The sequence below is a fragment of the Falco punctatus genome (genome assembly GCF_963210335.1).
Source record: "Falco punctatus genome assembly, chromosome: 5".
In the NCBI taxonomy this organism is placed as follows: Eukaryota; Metazoa; Chordata; class Aves; order Falconiformes; family Falconidae; genus Falco; species Falco punctatus.
Window position 1 is genome coordinate 72,467,361 of NC_137584.1, and position 20,854 is coordinate 72,488,214.

Sequence of the window (20,854 nt, forward strand, 5' to 3'; positions counted from 1 at the left end):
AAAAACTCAGATGCAGAAAGCAGCTCTTTGAGGTGTTTAAGACAACAAATCTTGTGCCATTATCTTGGGGTTAACACACTCAAACCCAGAAGATACTGATAAATGGGCACGGATGTAACCACAGCTCCTAAAGGAGCCCCATTACCCCAGCCAAAGCCATCCCAGAGAGAGATGCAGGCTGTTCAGATCCACCTGCGTGCGAGGTGCAGCTGTAAGGGGATGTGCTCCTCTTGTGACTGGTCTCTCCCCAGGAAACAGCGTTGCCACCCCCAGCTGGCTCCCAGCTCCGCTCCGGTTAGTCTGGATGAGGCCCAGGCCCAGGCCATGCAGCAATCTGCTGCAGCCGGGCAAGGTGGTGAGCGGGCAGGAGAAAGAAGACAGCACTCGTCTACAGGTGCCCACTCCCAGACCTCTTCCACATCAGTTTTCACCTACCCTGGATGTATCGTCTGGAATCTGCTCTCTTGCTTGATTTGATGGCACTTGCACCAAAAATATCCGTCATGTATTTGAACGTCCACCCAAAAACAGCTCTTCAGAAACACTCTTAGCTGGATGTTTCTTCAGTCATCTATTGCCTGATGAGACCTCCCTGTTTTTTACAGTGGCTTCCCCTGGCAGTTCTTCACCTTCTCGTTTTCCCTTTAATCTTTGCTTGTAAAGATGTATGGGAAAGTTACCGTTATTCCCTTCCTCATGTATTAATTATTCAGTGCTTCTTCCCCAGTCCTTCACCTTGAAACAGCCCCCCTCCTTTGTACACCCTGGACCTCCAGACTTCTGTACTTGGCTACCTCCAACTCAAGGCATTTTCAAAATTTGAATGAAAAGGATTTATAGACTATTTTAAGATCCATCTCCAGAGGTATGAAAAGAGTTTCACTGGAAGAGTGTTTAGCTACAAAGCTATCCAAAGGCAGCATATAGTGCATATAAATTGGCAAAACAGATGCATTTTTAAAATACGCGTAATTAAATAATGCAGCATAAAACCAAGCATAAGTTATCCCCCACTGAGAACAAAACCACACAGGAAGATACTACTAGAAATCCTTTTTTTAAAACTGATATTGTGTCCATGCACGTAGTACGTGTAAACACTTGGTCTCTCTTTAAACTACTCGACTGCTATCAGTGGGTTGCTCATCTCTGAGATGAGAAAACAGCTTGCAATACAAATAAAACTGATTATTTATTCATTTTCATATGGGTGCAGCTGTCTCATCTTTCTAGAGAACCTAAAGCAGAAGAATGCTTATTTTAACATTAAAAGGATCTAGATACTCACTTATTTTTATTCTCTCCGTGTGTTGCTGTTAGTGGCTGTGCAATTAAAGATGCACGTTGAGTTGGTTGTCCGACTAGATTTATTTTACAATTATTTGTAATTATTTGGCTGCAAAGAACGTCCCTGGGATAACACGCTGCTACTTGCAGTTGAGGCTTTCAAATACCTCGTCTCCCATTGCTTCACCTCACTCCTTTCTCAACTTTCTGAGACTGCTCTGTGCTTTACATGAAAGCTTGCAGGAAAAAACTGCTGAGCACAGGGGGACAGAAAAGCTCACGATCCAACTTCCATTAACACATCTGGGATCACAAACCAGATTTACAAGTTGCCATTTGCTGTGAAACCAGAGAAAGTCATTTGAGGAGGGAAGATCTCATGCTCAGGGTTTTGATACTGATAACCCCAAATTGGGGTTTGGGGGGGGCTGAGATTTTTTTTGCAATGAGATAGGCAATATCCAAAGGCATGATTGTTGTGACAGACATCGTGGTTCTTCTCTGATGCTCAAGCTGCAGCTAGATGAACGTTGCAAACCTGCTTTCACCTGGCAAATCCTGTCTTGCTATTCAAGGCTTGAAAATTCAGATGAAATTCTGCCCAGCCTAGAAGCAGTCCCAGAGCTCAGCGTCGAAACATACTCGGGAGAAAATAGATGACACTAGGAGAGTGTGTAGCAAGAGCATGAACGGATTCAGTGCAAGCAGGGGCATATGTACACAGTTACTTGTGTAAGCCAGGTTAAGGCAAATAAACTAGAAGCATCCTGTCTGCAGGGTTTCTGCTGCCATTTCCAAGTGGCAGTGTTGAACTGGCCTGCAGTACAGCCCTTACCAGATGCTGATTCTGCTGCAAGGTTTTGCTCTTCTCCTGCTGTCCATGGCTCTTGTAGGCACCCTTTGCAAGAGGCCACGTAGGGTGCCACATCCAGCTTTCTGCAGGAAGGACAACGATTCCGCCACCAAGACTTCTCCAGTGACAGCACCAAAACACTCATCCTTAACAGAAACATGTTTTAAGAAAAACTGTTTTCTCAGCCTTCACTTTACCCTTCCCAGCTTCAAGCTCCTGCTTCTGTCAGTCCATCTCAACTCTGAACTTCATCCTCTATGCCTCTTCTTCCTCTCCAATACCCTTTGGCTGCTATAGTGTTAATTTTAACAGCCAAAAGGCTGTTGGATAAAACAGCTTGCTCTTGTAAAGCTTGGGGTAATGATATAATGCACTGTTGAAACTACTGACATGCTCCAAGCTGACATGGCTGCATTTTAACAAACCAGTGCTGTCTTTCCTTTCCTAATCTCGCAGGGCAGCTGTTAGATTGACAAATGTTTGCTAACAACTCAAAGATCTTTGGATGGAAATAAATTAAGAGGATTTTCAAAGGTCAGTCCTACACAATAAGAATATTGCCCTTGCAGATTCCAAGTCATGAAAACGGACAAATTTCACCCAATGCCTGACAGTGCAGCATCCATTAAGTTAAGTGGTGAAACAACAGTGTTGGATGCATAAGGCTGAGACCTAAGGGCTCGGGGCTGGGGAAGCTCTGTATCACTTAATACAGGAAAAAAATACCAGGCTTGCATTGGCCCCCCCATGTCCATCCTCAATAAATTTTATATGCACTATAAAATTCAATCCAAGGGGAAGCTTTTTCCCGCCTATGACCTCCCCATCTCTGTAGCATCACTTCTCTGGCTCCATGTCTCCATCCAGCCTGGGTGCTTGAGCCCCCCCCCCCCCCCCCCCCGGCAAGATCCGGCAGCGTGCCTGGGGAGAGCAGGGACACCTGACTTGCATTTTCTACGCTAAAGCCATTTTGCTAATATTAGGTAAAATAAAGAGATGCCATTTCTAACCAGCCCTCATTGTTGAAAAAGAGAGCACACAAAGAGACAGAAAGCGGGCAGGCAGCATCTTTTAACTCTTTTTGCATGGTAGAGTATCCTCAGGGATGGAGGATTCAAACTACTTGTGGGCAGCAAAAACTTCCCAGAGTTAGACTGGTAAACTACAACAGCTCAGGAATAGATATGCATGCTGCCAGTGAGCCTGGGAAAAGATACCACCCTTCTGCTTCAGATTTAAGCCAACTTTGACTCCTGGGATTCAGTGGGAGTTTGGTTCTGCCAACAGAGGAGCTACATATCCTCATAGCATCCTGGCCCACCCCCAGAGGCAGGCAGAGCCTGAGGACCACATCAGGCTAGAGTGACCACGGTTCTGAACTAGCTTTCATCTCTCAGATCTATTTTGGTTACTGTAGGGAAGCTGGCACCGCACCCTGCGGGGCAGAGTGGCACAAGGTCAGAGTGATACCTGCAGCCAGGACTGCTGCATGCCACTTGGGCTAGTTTGTTTTCAGAGCAGCTTGTGAAATTCAGAACAGCAGAGTGAAAACAGGCCAGGAAAGAATCCATAACGAGGACTATCCTGGTCCTGTATTTGAACTCACCACAGAAATGCTGTGTACTACAGCCTGTACAGATAAAGAAAAGCTTGACCAGCTCACAGAGGAACTGACTGGGAAAGCCTGACCTTACTTTGGCAAAAATATTCAGCATCCCTGCCTTACTTCCCCAGCTGTGCTATGTAGGTGGAGTGCTCATCACAGATGTCAGACTGGTACAATCTCGGTACATTGTCCTCCTTGGAAGAGCCAATATGAGAACCTGGAATAGCCATATGAGAGCCCAAGAAAGACGCATGAACTGCAACTCCCTGACTTAAAAAAAAAAGACAAGCAAACCCCAAAAACTTCTAGAAGTATTGAAGCCTAGGTCTCTCTCAGCCCTTCAGTCTTAAGACTCCACTAGCTAATTCATGTACTTGTAATTTCACTGGAAAAGACACATTGCTATTCCCTTGGTCCACGCTGAGAAGTCTGGCAGCAAATGGACTGAAAGCTCACGGATGGGTCTGAGAAGGGCTGTCACATCTCATCTGCAAGGCAGAGAGCATGTTAAAAGTCAGCAAGGTGGTTTAGAAGTGCCCCTGAGATACCCTCTTCTTGTTAAGCCATCAGCTGCCATGCAATACCAGGTCATCAGCATCAGTGGGAAGGAAACAGCAACATCCATCTTAGAGATACAGAAATGCACAATGAAGAGAGTCACAGCATCTTCAGTGGAAGAAGAAAGTGGTGGAAACCCAAGGGATGAGGTCCCAGGGGACTATTGGAAATACCTTCTTTCTCTTCACTAAGTGAGGCAGAGCTTATCTTTCCACACTTTTCTCTTTGGCTGATAGCCCAGTTGCTTTAATTAACAGAGACTTTCGTCAGTGCAAATCCTCAGTATTGTTGTGCAATTACTTCTTCAGCAGGTTCCTTCTCTTTCTACTCGGTATCTGTCAAACAGGATTTCCACTACAGCAGTAGAACAAAACGCCTGGCAGAGCAGGTGAGATTATTTTTAAATTTGTTAAATTCGGTACGTCTCACTGTTTGAAATACATTATGTCCAATGATGCTCGGTGATGTTGTTCAGCATTTACAAGGTGCTGTGTCCCATCCTAGAAGAGGTTTAGTACAGGCATTCATATCTGGGGGCTGAAGGCATCAAAATAAACACTGTATCTCAACTCACAGAGGAAGGAATTGGGGTCAGACTATTAACTCACTGAGCAGCTACTAAAAGAGCCAGTATATAAACTTGGTATATAAGCAGAGGCAAGAAGCCATCAAGTTTGCAGGGAAGAGGACAGAGGATTTATTAATGCTTTCTTTGACGGGAAGAGGACAGAGGATTTATTAATGCTTACGTGGCTGGGAGAAGCAACCATAGAGAGCTCTCAGGCACGCAAACCCACTTTTGGCTTCCAGGTTTATTCCAGACTGGAAGCTTTCTGGAGAGCTCCGAGTTGGGAAGGCTGAGATCTCAGTGGGAAAGTTCTGATGTGTCTGGATGAAATGAAGACAGCTTTCTGCCAGCACGTCTGTCCTCAAACCCATTATCTAGAAATGAAAGCTCATTTATATAATGTTAGAAGAAAAGAACTAGCAAACCCATACCACAATTCCCTAATCAGCATTTTATCTCTTGTTGTTCCATGACTACAGCTCATCGAGAAAAGCAATGTCTATTAGCTCAAATACCAGACAACAGGGCTGGGAGATTACTCCGAATGTGGTCAAGTAAAGGGGAAAGGCATTTTCACCAATCGTGCAATCTCACCTCAGCAAGCAATAAATGCCTTCTCACTTGACATGGCAGAGCCGGTTGATGACAAATCAGGATACAAGCCCCAGATGGGCTTCTGAGGACCTTCTCTTTGCTCATAGGCTTCAGCTGCTGGATCCTAATCGCTGGAGCCATTGGCTGAATCCTACTTCACCTAGTCCATGTCTCATATCAGTCCCACTGTCTTCCATCCAGAGGAGTGGAAGACAGCAGCAAGAGGAAGACCATCCCCACCCTCTTGAAGCCATAGGCTTTGTGATGGGCAATGCTAAGTTCTTCAAAGCTTGGCTTGCCCCGAGACTTTTAGTATTTAGTGATCTATTTAAACTTCTCCCGCTAGTCAATTAAAAAGTTAAACAAAATCAAGGGGAACAAATGCTTGCATCTAGAGGTAGTTAATACATTACTGCCAAACACATGCTTGGGACGAATAGAGACTGCCACAAGCACCTCCCACAACTCACAATATGGCCTGGGAATTAAGGACCGGCATGTGTTAGAAATTACAGAGTTCACATACATGAGACATGATTAAAAACAATTCCTTTTATAAATTTCTGATAAAATCAACCTGATTATTACCAGCGGTTTGAAACCAATTTACTTTGTCACCTGCATTCAAAGCAAGAGGAAAACGAGCCTTATTGCAAAGAATTATCTAGCTTACATCTGTTATATTCCCTAGAAAAGTGCTTTTCTTGCTCCCTGTTTGCTCTCTTCTTTCACAGTAAAAGATGGGGCTGTCCCTTACTGCAGAGATAAGGCGGGCTCCCAGCCGCTGGAGCTCTGGGCAGCTCCAGAGATCAAAGCCATGATTAGCCCTTTCACATTGCAGTTGGAAACTGAACCTCCCTGCCCAAAATGCTTCAAGTGTTCATTGTGGAGAACAAAACCATTTCGCTTCCCCACACAAACCTTAAAAAGCCCTCAGAGTTCAATTTAGTTAAGTATTCAGAAACCTGAAGACTTTGCTAGACTATTTTCATCTGGAAGAGTTATCCAGGAAGCCTAAGAAAAGTTTCACTAGATTTCCCATCTTTCTGCTGCTAGTAAATCTGGGAATAGGTGAAAAGAGCATTTCTGTAAGACTACAAGGAGATGTACAAGTGCATGCTTTAGTGACAAGGCACAGCCTTCTGTTCTCTGTGCCTCAGTTTCCTTCTGGCTTATTAGCAAGATGCCCTTAGCTCCGTGCTTATGATCTTTTTGCCAATTGCAGGAAAAGGGAAATAATCTTTCTTTGCAGGACTAACACAGATTTTCATTAATTAACTGAAGGCTTTAAACGAATAGAAGTGACTTAAAACTACTCCTTTCCCCCCTGATTTTCTCATGCTCTGTAAAATAGCATCCCCTCACTACCACCAGGAAAAAAAGCTCCATCCTTTCCGCATACTTGTAGGTAAACTGTGCAGATTCCAGGGATCAGCAGTCAAGATCAAACTGCAGCCCATGGCTCTGAATCCACTTCCTCCACCACCCTTCTGTTCATTGACTGCTTTGCACAGGAGATGAACCTCCTCCTCCAGAAGCACAGGAAGGAGCCAGGTGCTGTTTTTTGGAGAGGGGAGAGCTCCGTATCACAGCATGGCAGGGAGATCCGTCATGCTTTATCGCTAACTGCGGTGTTTGATTTCAAGAAAATTGAAGAAAAGGTATCCGTATCCATCAGTTAAATAAGGGAGAGCATCTGCCTCCTCGCCAGAAAGAGGAGGGTACTGTGGGGAAAAGGGGTAAGAGACTGTCCAGGAGGTGAATAATCCTGTGGCTGCTGTGCTGCACCATCACCAGCCCACTGGTAAACTTGGGCATAAGTCACCATCTGCTATCTGAGAGCTGCAATGTCATTGCTGATCGATCCCACAGAGCTTGGGGAGGCATCTGTGAGCTACATCAGACATGTAAGAACAAGCAGCGATTAAAACCTCTCTCTCTTGCTTCTCATCTTTCTCTAACCTTGTATCCAAGAGTTACCTTCTTCTTTATAACCTTCTCATGTCCCTCACAACTGCCTCCTTGATGTCACAAGGACCCACAACGTCCCTCCTGTTCCCGCAAACTTTAGCAACAGATTTTCTTTTGTCCCATCTATTTAATACCGACAAGCCTAAGCCAAATTCATGACCTTAGTGACTACAGCTCGCTCCTTCTCTCCTGTGCCTGGGGACCCATCCATTTCTTGTGGTACAACATCAAGTTAAAGCTGCTCTGGGAGACAAGGCTGTCTTCACTTCACAAATAAGACAGCCTCGTACAGAATGCATAATCAAATGAATTTTGCAAGCAAAACCACTCCGCCAAGACAGAAAAAAGCATGGGAAGAAAGGAAACGCAGGTACTTGGGCTCTGGGACTTTACTGGAAGAAGAGCGTAGCTTGCAGTGAAGTGGATGTCAACACACTGTGCCAAACAGACCAAGTAAGAGATGCAATAACAAAGTCACAAAGAATGAAAACAGCGTGAAAAGAGAAGGAAAAAAACCCACAGAAAAAGCATCCACACACTCAGTTCCCCCTCATGCTGGTTCCACTGTATGGAATAATCAGACGACATTAAATATTCTGTTGTTATTGACACATGCACATGCGGGCCACCATGCAAACCCTAAAAGTAGCAGGAATCCAGGCCTGGAAAAACAATGTGTTATTTTGCTGCTGCACTGACTCCAGTGCCAAGTCCTATTGCGCTGCTTTTGTCCCCTAGCTGTTGAGACAAAGTCTGCTCCAAAGTGGAAAGCATTTTAAAGATGCACAGACAGCTTTCGTGTTGGTGGTTAAAGGCTTCAACATGGGAGAACTGGCCCCCACGACATCTTCAAGCTTTCACGTGTGAGCACAACCATCTGATTATGTAGTGTGCAAGGATGCTTCCTTCCTTTGTTATTCCTTTCAAATGCCCCAAAGTAATGCTTTCCTTCTGGTTACTGACCCCATTAACTGCATCCTAAGCCAAGGGAATTTGGAGAGCTGAGGCTGCAGTAACATTTTGTCTATGGAAAATATTACAAACCAGCATACGGCACGTGAGAGAATTAAGTGCTGGCTTTAGGCAACAGCAGTGGAGACTGCAAGAGTGTCTGAGTTAATATTCAGAGCGCAAATCCCTAAGAAGTCAGCGCTGCTTGTTACATTATCAGCATACATACACGCATCACTGCACCTTTCCTTAGGCCCTGCAGTGACAAGCATCTGGATTTTAGCTTCGCAGGTAAACTAAGCAACAAATTGGCTCGTTCCTCTTCTGGTCTACAACAGTAAAAATATATATTGAGACAACAAAACTCACAGGGATTTGAGAACTAATCTGCCTCTCCAGCAGCACCACGATCTGCAGGCAGCAGGTGGTGCTACGTACCCAACAGCAGCACACACTTTCGTGCAACATTGCCCTACCTAGTAAAATTGCTCTCACAGAGAAATCTAACTCGTAAACCTGTGATACACTGCCAGTAAAGCTGGTGCACTGACTGGGGCCCATTTAACCCAGAGATGGTGCAACTCTCATGTAAAGTGACTCAGTCCTAAGAAATAAGGTCATTTTCTCAGCTGATTTTGTGATGGAAAAGCATAGCCTGAATCATACCTTCTGGAAGCAAACCGGTAGCTCCCCACTCCCATATGCAACTCAGGACCTGCAAGTTAAGTTGGGTTCCTCCTGATTTTGTATACAAAAGTTGCGAGCTATGGTCAGGCAGGGAAAAGTGTGAAGCTCTGACTCACCAAACAGCTTCAGCAGGCAAGCTGGTCCAGAAAAGCACAAGTCACATCACCAAGGAAGAGTTTGGTAAGGTGCTTAATTACCTAGTTGAGTCAGGACCTGAGCTGGTATTTATGCAAAGCCCTCAGGAAGGAAAAGGATCGATTGGAATGGTGGTGTGATCAGCATGGAGAGTTTTGTTCTCTTGTTCAACTCACAGTCCCCAAGAGGGCCTCACCCCAGATCATGCACACCAGTCTGGTTTAGCTCAAGTTACTGGTGACTGTGCGAGTTGTTAGCTTGCAAGGTTGGCTCTGCTCTTACCAGGAAACCAAACCTGATGTTGAAGGACAAGCAGAGACGCTCATGCTGCCACCATGGCATGCTACACACTGCCATTCAGGCTGATCAGGTTCTGTTCCTCCTCCTCTTACCCAGAAGCATCACCCTGGGACCCCATCACGCTCCTTAAAATGGAGGTACCAAAGCACCTTCAAGTATTTCTGCTAGAAAGAACGTGCAAACCTGAGGCATCTGTCCTTCAGCGGCGAGCGCGGCACAGCATGGTTATACAGACGCTGCCCAAACAGAAGGGAAAGTCATGACAGCATTTCCCCTCAGCCTGCTCCCGATTAACAAGTGGCATTTGAAGGGACACCGAAGCCAGCCAAACAGGTCTGCAGACACAGCAATGCTTCCGGATTAGACATTTTCCAAAGATTATTCCTTTTTAAACAAGCAGCTAAATTGAATGAGCTTTCTCAGCCGGCCACCAAGCCAGCAGAAAAGGACGTTACGCCACTGGAACTGGCTGCAGAGATCAAAGCCAGCTACTTATTCTATAACAAAGCTGAAGGAAAGGATTAGTCACTGCCGAAAGCCACAGGAGCTGGCATTGGCAGTGAACCCAGCTAAATTGCTCAGAAATGCCTACAAGCACACACCACCTAACCCCGGAGGAAGGAGAGAAAGCAAACTGCTGCAGGGCTTCTCCAGCCATGGCTCTGTCACCAAAGGACCTGCACGCATGGAGAAAAGAGTTAGAAGTTCAGGCTGTCATTTCTTAGAACATGAGCACAGGCTGTGAAAATGTTGTCTGGGGCTGAATAAGGTTTAGCCCTTAATGTGGGAAGCCCTTTTACAGCTTGGCTGGGTTCATAGGCAAAGTTCCACGCACGACACTGGCAGCCCATGCAAAACCCTTGCACTTCCAAATTAATCCAACCAAAAGCTAGTCGTTACTGGGAAAGTGGGAGAGATGATACACTGGCTCAAAACAAAGTGAAGCCACAACATAACTCAACATAACTGGATAGCCCTGATCCGAACAAACAACCCCCCATCCCCAGCAACACAACCCGACATCAGGTCAGTACAAAATCTGAATTATTAGCTAATGAGGAGAAATCTCTCTCTTCCTCTGCCTCCAACATATGCAGCCCAACCAGCTTCAATCTCAGATGAAATGACGTTGTTTGAGAAGTTTTCAGGCAGGGTGCAGAGCAGCCAGCAATGTTCAGATGATGCTACCAGCCCCCAGGCAACGCATCCAAAGTGATGGATTTCAGACCAGTAATGTCAGCAGCCACCCCGAGCTGCGTGCAAAGGGCTCAGGTCAGGAAAAAATAAAGACAAGTCTTGAGAAATAAAAGTAACATTGTTTGGAAATCACTGTTCCAGCTTCAAATACCCCTGTAAAGAGGTGAAGCATGTGTTCCCATGAAGCTGTCTTGTCTTCCACAAACCTTTTTCTCATGTTGCTTGGACTTCTGCAGCCTCTGGCAAACAGAGATCACTGTACTAAAGCTCTCGTAGTCTGAAATCAACAGTTCCTCTCTCCTTGGATGGCAAAACCTTTACCTAGAATGAGATGCCTTCTCCTTAACTCTACTAGACAGGAAAAAAATTGTTAAAAATGCATTTTAGTCCAGTTTAAGAACCAGCCCACCTGAAGATGCTAAAGTTGGATGGCAGAGGGTACCTACAAAGGGCCAAGTATTTCTTTTTAATCAAGATTATAACCAGCTTCATGAGCTCTCCCGAGCCCAGTTTTCATTTCCCCAGTCTCCTCCCATCTCTAGGGCACAACCCACAGGCTGAGAAACAGGGATCTGAGAGGAGGTAAGGGGAGGCTGCTGAGCGCACAGTTTGCTTTTCTGGCTCAGGCTGCAACTCCTGGGGGTTTTAAGGAAGTTTCTGAAAGGGAAATTGATAATTTAATTGCTGCATTAGAGGATCTGTGTGGCTGTTTTGAGTGCAAGCTGCTCCATAGCTTAATCACCTCACTGCTTGGGGCTTTGTGCTTTCCCCACTGAACCAAGGGCATATGCAGCACTGGCAGCTTTCTGAAATACATATTAAATATATTAAAACAAACGCTCTTCAGGTAACTCTGGCTGTTCAAGCTCAACTCATTCTTTTAGGTTTTTAGGATTAAAACCAGAGCAGGAACAGGGAAAATTAATCCTGCCCCCCTGCCCGAACCACATCCTGCTCATAGCCGCATGGAAGACGGATGGTGAATCAGCTCTGGAGGATTTCAAGAGCTGCTACATCCATGTTCTGGGTTTATTTAGCATCTGGACTTGCACCTATGCTGTAAGTTTGATGAGGAATTGCAATCAAGTGCCCTACAGCAACCTGAAAGCAGCAGCACATCAGTGCCGAGCAAAGCACAGCAGGATGTGAATCTTCTTGGGTGCATCTTATTACCAATTTGCGTGGGCTGGATGTGTGGTTGCCCGAGTGTTTTGTTTCATTTGTTTCCCTTTGCTTTTATTCATGTGGATGAAAATGCTGTCAAGGAATTGCAAAGCAAAGAGTGAGGTTTCTCCTGTCAGCGCCTGTACGCTGTTTAGAAATCCTGAGCACAGAGATGCTGAAAGGGGAGGTTGGAAGCCTCTACCCCGAGACTGAGCCAGATCTTCTCCTTAATGACTCCTTTATTCCGCTGCTGGAAATACTTCCAAGATTAATGTGCGTGCAAGGGCAGTGTGGGAGCAACAGTCAAGTATCGCCACATCACTCAAACCCTTGTGCAGTCTTTCCACCTGTTCAGAGCAGGATTTAATCCAAATGCCTTTCCCCTTTTCTTCCTCGTAAGCATGAAAATAGCAGCAGCACTCGCTGGTGAGCTGCGAGCAGCACCACACCAGGGACTTCAGCAACCTCAGCAATGTGGCGTCCAGGAGGACTCCTACCCTTGCTACGAGGCATCAGAGTTCAACTGCTGGCAGAGATTGGAGGTCCGGGCAGTTTTTAATTCCTTGAGTGTATTGTGACTTTGCCAGATGCCGCAGACATCTTGAAGTATGTATCTTGAAGGACGCATCAACGCTGCGTAAATCCAGCAGGGAAGCACTCAGAAGTTAAGCAGTGGCTGCAATGTCGCTGTTGGTGCTGGTAGTCACACTCTCCAGGTTCTTCTGTCTGAGAAAGTTCTCCTAATGCAGAGCTACAGATACAAACCCTTGCAGAAAGCAAGTTTTTAAGCCTGCACAAACAAGACTTTTCACTTACCACCTTTGTTTTTTGCTGTGCTGTGCTACTGTTTAACATGAAATGGGAACAACTTTTACAGCTCAACTCCAGCACAAAGGCACTTCAAATTAGAGGGTGATCTACCTACATCTGTTCCAGAGGCAGCCTTGAATGACTACACAAACTTTACATCAAACTAAATTTGTACCTAGTCACTTCAGGCTCGGTACAGGGCCAGAATATTTTATCAGAGACTCCTCTACAGCTAAGCAATCTTACTGATTTTTTAGTAAATTCTGCCCTCACAAGAAATCTATATCTAAGTAAAAGTTCTTAAAAATCAAATATATTCCGTAGTCGTGTTTATCTCATTATCCACGAAAGATCCAAAGATCCAATGCAGCTTTAAGCTTTGCTCTTGATTAACTCCCAGCCCACCAGGGAAAAGAAACCACATAACCAAATCACAACCAAGCAGCACAGCCTGCAAACAACATTTCAAGGAACTGATCGATGAACTAAGGTCAACCCAGGCACTAAGGCTAAAAAGGAGAAAGATGGACTCTCCTTTGGGGTATTCTGCTAGCACAAAGCTGCACAGCTGAATTGTAGTCCTCAGTCCCTGAAGCTGAAGCTCCAGCAGCATCTTGGTGGGATTTAGGACAGTATTATGCTTCCAAGGGCTCTTTCAGCCCAGGACATGCTAAACACGTTGCTTTGTCTCATTAGGCTGCAATTTTCTTCAATAACCTTCTGGCTTCGGGTGCTTTGATCACAGATCACACTGGTGACCACGCTTCTCACAATCAGATGCTGTCTGGACCCACTTCAGCCGCAAGCAAGGGGCACCCAAATCTGCCCCCATCCATTTCCCTTCCCCCCAGGTTTCCTCCACATAGCTCTGAGCTTTGGGACTTGAATGCAGGGCAATTCCTGGCACCCCAACGTTACTGAGAACTTATCTGTAATACAGAGATATAGCACTGCTTCAAGATCTGAAGGAACTGGATATTCCCCATCAAAAGACACTTTTTTTCCCCCACCAGGAAATGAGATTCACAGTTCTGCTGTTTCTTTTGACATCAGCAGTTATACGGGCTTGCATTTCTTGCCAACCCCACGTACCCACCTGCCTCTTCCCCTGGCTAGCACATCCTGCATCTCAGCAGCTGAGGCTCACACAGACCATCACCTCTGCTGCCCAAGTTCTCGCTGCCCTTTTCCACAGCGGATCTTCGGATCTGTTGCTGTCTGATGAAGCCCAGGTAAGTTTTTCTACCATTACTGCACTAAACCATCCATATGGATGAATACTACAGACTCCCAACGTAACTTAAACACCCAGGCTAGAGATGGACTTAGCACCAAGCACTTTGGTAGGATGAATGCCTGGAGAATGCCGAGGGTCAAGCCTCCTATGAGAGATCCCAGGAGGCTTGGGCTCTTTTTAAAAAATGGGATTTAGAAAAATGGGAAGAAAGCCTATTACCAGGCCAACACGTTCGTTTGGAAAGGACCCCAGCAGAAGCTGGCTGTGTTCCAGCCGTTCCCTGCCATTTGGCCACGAGCACAGTGTTACCATCCAACATCCCAAAGCAGACCCAAGACAATCTCCTCCTCATGAACCAAGCGGTACCAAACATCCCCCATAGCAAATAAACTCCTGCGTGAGCCTCGAAGGCAACACGCAACAACCGGTGTGTGTCAGTCCCCCAAAAAGCCAGTGGGTCTGCAACACAATAAAGGTGCAGATGAGAGCAGAGTAAAATAATGGCCATTAACTTCCATCTACAGAAACATATTTTTTTTCACAAATAACACCCGTTAGCAATCCAAGAAGAACAATCCCCACTCTTCTGTTCTGAAGAAGTACACAGTTTTTCAGCAGACATAATGCAAAGATTTTGCAGAATTCAGGCATTCAACAGGACTAATGTGAAAGATTATTTTGCAATTATCCAAGCAATTTTCTCTCCTCATTGTCCATGGACCATAAGGGTTTTTAAATGTGAGCAGAAGGATTTATTCACCACAATAATAATAAAACGAAATATTAAATCAATGAATCTCTTTGCATGAAGCATAAAGCTCACACTGCTATTAAGCTTAGTAGCGTCCTGTCACATAAACCACAAGCAGTTTGCCTACTTAAGTACCATCTCCCTCTTTTATTTTTCCCTTCCCTAATTTGTAAGGCATTATCTTTTCATTTGTCCTACAAACGCAACTGGATTCGGTGTTGCTTCTTGTTAGTGGCTCTACACCTGTGCTCTCTTTATGAGGTCATGTGGAGATTTATATTTAATATTGACTGTTAACAAAGGCCAGAGCAGAAAGTTATGCTGGGATGACAGAGAAGTCCTAAAATACATACATAAGTAATAATTTAGGGAGAATTAAGTCCTTACAAGCGACACTGCCAATATGCAAGTGAGTAGCTAGAGTAGCTAGCTAGGCATTAAAATGAATGTTGGTCTTTGAAGGTGTTGCTTCTTCAGTTTCACTGGGGGGGGGGGCGGCAGGGGGAATAAATAAAAAAAAAAATTCAACCCAAACATAAGCAAAAGTCAATTACAACCTTTGGAGCATGGACACTCATATGGTCACATTGCCCTTGGCTTGTATTCACTTCTCTGCCATCCCGGGTAATAGCAAGTGATAACTAACTTTTGAGGCCCTTACAGTAGGCAAGCTTCAGTGAGTCCTTCTTCTGTTTTTATAAAAGATTTATCTGGTAAAGTGCAGGAACAGTCACAAAGGTATTTATAAGGCGCCAACTGTCCTCACCGCATGACAATTAAAAAGCCTAAGCAAAGATTTTCAATAAGCAAGATTCTCTAGCTTTAAGCCTCAAGATTCATATTAGGCTCCATAAAAGCAATTACCATTTCATGAGTGCTGGACACCTGGCACCTCTAAAGATCCTGTATTTTTACAATTTAGACTCTCCCACATAACAGCTCTTGTATTTCATAACCTGAAGGTCATTGAACAACTTCTCTCATGACAGCAATTCATCTCGCCTAAGTTCACACGTTCACAGATCACATCCACCTCTGAACATCGGCCTCCCTCCGAAGCTGGTGGAGAGAACCAGGTGTTTCTAGAGCAGGAGCCGGGGCATTCTCATGCCAACACCTAAAAATGGGTCAGATGAGTTATACCTGTAATCTCCCTGTTTTTCTCAGCTGATAAAGCATTCAGACAATGTACAGATAGCTACAACCATAGGAGATGAATGCTGTCCTAGATGACTTCAGCTAAGCTGACACATTACAGAAGAGCTGAAGCCAACTTTAATGCACAAACCCCACCAGGAAGCAAGACCATAGTAGCTACATCTTTCTTACCATGATTGGGACGCCAATGTCTGGCCACAAGAGATCCTCAGAGGGAAGCTTGGGAGAGTTCCACACTACCACAACTTTATTTAAGTACGGGAGACCATTGAGCCTTTCTAGGGAGTTCATCAACACTTCCTCCCGCTCGTAAGTCAACATCACTACTGTGAACTGCTCCCGGGGGACGTTGCCACCCAAAGCAGCCTGGAACTCCTTCCCAGAGCCACCTGCTCCTCCACCAATTGGTCGAAATCCAGTCCCAGACCCCAAAAACTTTGCTTCTGATGGTAAAACAGGGTCAAAGGGAGTGTAGGGGAAGAGGTGGAAAGGCCCCGGAGCAGTATTCCAATTCCTGTAGATGTCCATTGCAGTGAGGGTGAAATTGCGGAGATATTTGGGAGATGCATAGGGTGGTTCCGTTTCCACAGGCCCCAAGTCCAGGTCACCGTTGTCTGCCATGTTGGGGTCTGTACCAGCAGCTTTGCCAGACCGGTGGGGAATCTCCACGGCAGTTTCTTCTCTGATAGGAGCAGCTGGGATTTGGATTCGAGTCCTTATGATAGCTAAGACTGTGCTGAACACGTTGTCAGAAGTGGAGAAGTAGGTCTCCCACAAGAAGCGGCCCTGCCTCCTCATGGCAAGGAGATCATTGTCAGAAATGCTTCTCAGAAGAAAGTGCACTTCTGTGATACGTGGCTTTGGTATAATTAAGGCTGCCTCGTTCCACCGGATCACATCATTATAGGGTAGTTGAACTTGCTCTCCAAGAACCACCGGGATGGCTCCAACTTCCAGAGCCTCAAACAGTCTCATGGCACACCCAGCAGAGATCACCAAGCGGGTGTCCCCCGGGGTGATTATCAGTGCAAAAGTAGATAGCTTCAGTAGCTCTAGTCTGTCATCCCTTTCTCCACACAGAGCCCACTCAGTGGGCAGACTTGCCTTAGGCTGGTTCTTACATGTGAACTCCACCAAAACAAAGTCCAACTTGCTGTCCTGAACAGCCTTCAAGGTGGTAATGATCCGATCATCATAGTCAGCTGGGGCATTGCCTTCTATTTCCTCTTCAAAAGAGCGAACCTCTTGCAAGCTAGATCTGAGAGACTCGATTTTCTCTCCCTGGAAACTAAACAGATATTTACGCTTGACTGGCACCTGGGGTGGGATTTCTAGGAAATTGGGTTCAGACATAGCGTGGACCAGGGGTGATACCACAATATCAAACCCCGGTCGATACTGCACCTCGTAAAAGGTGGACTGGGCAATCATGGCACGCCCTGTGCTGATGTTGTAAATGAAGTTCTGAGTTTCTGATTTCCTTGATAAATTGATGATGAGATGGTTATGTCCATCAGTCCTCCAATATGGCAAAGAGTGCAACTGTTGCTCTAGTTCAGTAGGTTTTGGCGTTACAGGCTCTTGCATTTCCCCCACTAAAATTATATACACACACGCAATATTTGCATTTTCAGTAACATAAACATTAGTTCTAACAGTTGCCTCAAAGGCTTGTTTAATTAAAGGGTCTAAGGAACTACCAAAAGGGTAATCGTCACTGTTGTAGACATAGACTGGAAAGCCAGATGTCAATGGGCAGCGCGAGTAGTCAAAGCAGTTGTGTAGCCTGCAGTTTCGGCTGGATTTTGGCAGGGGGAAGGTCACATCATCTTTGTCTGGCAGCAGCCGGATGGGCAAGGAAAGCTTGGGCTGGTTCTGAGCCATCAGCTCTTTGTAGGAATGCTCTGTCTGGCTGATGACGTTCTTCAGCTGCAGCAGGTCCTGCTTGGCATTTTCAATGCTCTTTTTGCAGGCCTCTATCTTCAAGTTGAGCTTGGCGATTTCACTGTTGAGCTCCTGCCGCTTGGCCTCCAGCTGGAGCAGCTCCTCGCTAACTGACTCACGGATGCGGCACAGGTCTTGCACATGCTTTACCTCGCACAGCTCATTGCCAGTTCGAGGGCCAAAAATGCGCTTGCCAGCATCGTCTGCATCATCGATGGTGGTTAGGTAGTAGTGGGCAATGAGGGGAAAGAAGACTAGGATAATGAAAAGGGTGAAACTAAGCCAGGTGAGCCGGATCCGACTGGACCATCTCAACATCCATGGCTGGCCTCCGTTCCCCACTCCCCCATTCCGCAACATCGTATATCCAGTCATGAGTTCAAAAGTCACTGCATGCCCAATCACGTTGGATCAGTAGCCATAACCAAAAGAGTTTTTATAGCGAGTCTCTCAAAAAAAAAAAAGTTATTGTGCCTGCTTAGTGAGAAGCCAATAGAAGGGGAATTTCATCTTCTTGTCGTGCCGACAGCTTTTCTACAGTCGTTTTGCTGCATGCGCAACTTTTGATCCCATTAGACTCAATCACTGACCTTCTCACCCACCCCCAGCCCACCCCTGGTCTGCAGGCAACCTTTGCTGGAAGTGTCACAGCGTTGTCATGGTGATTCAAAGTCTCAACCAGCAGAAGAAAAACACAATGGGATCAAGCCAAACTCTACTGCTGCTCTCGACATCCTGCATTACCATCCAATGAATATGCAGAGGCACCAGCCATTGTGGAGAAGGAGCCAGAAGAGCCTCATACAAATGTCAGTCTCTCTCATCACTGCTGCATGGCTGATGCTCTGCCATTCCTACAAGAGAACAATCATATATTCAGACAAAGCAAACAAAATGACGACTCAGTGACCTAAGACATTGCTAGTTTTTAGAAGCAACTGTCCCCTCTGCAAAAGAGCACCCTTTGTATATCTAACACTCCAGGGTTAATAACAGTCAATCTGAGAAAGTGATGGGATTCATTAGATGCAGACACATGCTTTTCTTCTCTGGGCACTCTGGTTTTCATTAGAGTTGCACATTTCAGTGGCCAGATCAGAAAAATCACAGCCCCTGCATCTGGTTTCCTATTTCTGCCTCTGTCTTGCTGTGTAACTTTGCAGAAGCTGCTTAACGTCTGCAAGCCCCTGTGTCCTCATGTACGAAATGGAGATATTGATGTACACCTGCTCTCTTCACCCGCCTTTTAATGGCATGTTGTGATCCTGGGACACAGCAGTGCTGTGAATTTGTACTGCATAACTGAGTGTAATCACTATTGTTCTGGTCTAGTGACTAGAGTCGATGAGGAATTTTTAGATTAAGTGTTTTGCTTTCATTTCCTGCTGGAAAATTTTAATTCATTGCAACAGAAAGTTTAAAGGGAACGTACTCGTGTTGGTTATGATTACCTCCGCTGGTTGGCAGCATACAAGAGAGAATTTCTTGTCAAAATTGGAGTAGTCTGCTCTGTTCATCAAAGCAAAGATGCCGAAGTTAGGATCTGTTGGGTACCACACCACCCAAGCACTACCAACTTGCTTAGATATGCCTTTTTGCTCGGAAAACTCTGCTAAGGCACTGAATGCCTGCTAGCATGGGCATAAAAAAATAATAAAAAAATCAAGGACGTGGCAAATTCAGCTCTAAGTCTTTGGTCTGTGCCAGATTTAAATCTAGGCCACATGAATATATTGCCACTAGAAACTCTCCCTTCCCTTTTATTAGCATCCTCCGAGGTATCTAAGTTTCTGGGATATTCTTTCATATACTGGACTTCCCAGATCACTGATGAATATAGTGCTAGGCTTAGCATCGACTCTTGCACAGCCTCAAGAGAAGCTTATTCATTTCCGCTTCAATTTTTAATTAGAGGAAAGTCATCTACCCTGGTGACGGTCATTTTTCACTAAATCTATTTAATACTCCTCTCATCTACTCATGAAGAATTAGCAGAAAGAAGGCAAGGAAGCAAATCTCAGCTGATAACAAGAGATCTGGAAACAAGCCAAAGCAAAAACGAAGTTCACCTTAAAGGAACAAAGAGAAGTCAGGAATAATTTTCAGTGCAGTCCACAAGTGTGTGTCAGAAAAAATAAGAGAAGACTTGACTTTAACCAGGAAAATTCATAATGAAAGGGGAAACAAGTGGAGTAGTAAAGCACAATTCCTAGGCCTATTTTCCTACATGGCCATTTGTTGTCAGTAACTGAATGCCCCCTGATTAAATGGGAATCCCCCCCAACTTTACCCACAATGAAATTGTACAGCAGTATGGACACTTAAAATTCAGGCAGATTTTAAATTGGTAACATTGGCAAACAGCACTGGTATACATCTCAGAAAGGCGAGAGAATAAAAGGGCTAAAAAGTCAGCAAAAGGCTAAATCAGCTTTCTTGGATCTTGGTGGCACAGCCACCGCGCACAGATGGGGGAGGCTTCGGCTCTGCTGGCAGGACATTTTAATATTATTCTCTGTACACCAACTTGCATTTGCCCAGGCTGGGAGAGAGGCTGGTGATGAATGTAAATCCCCAGCGCTTCTGCATGGGGCTGTCAGTCAGGCGCAGGGAGCCTTGGCAATAGCTGCGCACTTGTGTTGTGCCTCTGGGACCGCTACTACGCAACAGAAGGGTTTTAGCACACGTCGGTGTACAAACCAGGTGAATGAAGGCAAAAATAACAACAGTATTTTAAAAAGATTTAAAAGTCTATTTTTCTTTTTTCCCCTTTTTTAAGCTTTCCCCAAGATATGAAGCTCATGCTGTCACTGTTACGTGTGCATATCAGTTGGTCAGTTCCTGCTATTTCAGTCTGGTCTCATAGGGGCTGCAAAGATCCCAGAATTGCTATGAGTTTTCTACAAACAGCTGACCAGATGAGAGCTGCCCTATTAACCCTTTTCCTGAGGGAAATGCCAAAGCACATGCTCACTTGAACATCAGCGAATCTAAAAAACTGCTTAACTTCAAGGCACACATGGGAAAACAAGTTCTGCTGGGATTTTTTGTTTGGGGATGCCATGGAATAAGTGCAGTCAAAC

The 20,854-nt window shown here is 45.3% G+C and overlaps 2 protein-coding genes across 17 annotated transcripts in view; one reads left to right on the forward strand and one right to left on the reverse strand.

The window, feature by feature from the left end:
• Positions 1–20,854, forward strand: part of INTS9 (integrator complex subunit 9) — a gene marked incomplete at its 3' end in the record, with an annotated part of 183,873 nt that overhangs the window by 98,751 nt on the left and 64,268 nt on the right. The window lies entirely within an intron of this gene.
• EXTL3 (exostosin like glycosyltransferase 3) overlaps positions 1–20,854 on the reverse strand; it is a 130,948-nt gene that overhangs the window by 15,986 nt on the left and 94,108 nt on the right. For 14 of the 16 annotated variants that reach the window (XM_080388406.1, XM_080388404.1, XM_080388415.1 and 11 more), the window contains one exon: positions 15,999–18,625. In XM_080388406.1, coding sequence (XP_080244532.1) covers positions 15,999–18,146 — 2,148 coding nt within the window. In that variant the 5' untranslated portion in view covers positions 18,147–18,625. Of the gene's footprint in view, positions 1–15,998; positions 18,626–19,203; positions 19,281–20,854 lie in introns of all 16 variants that reach the window. The other 2 variants (XM_080388417.1, XM_080388416.1) reach the window with 2 other exon arrangements.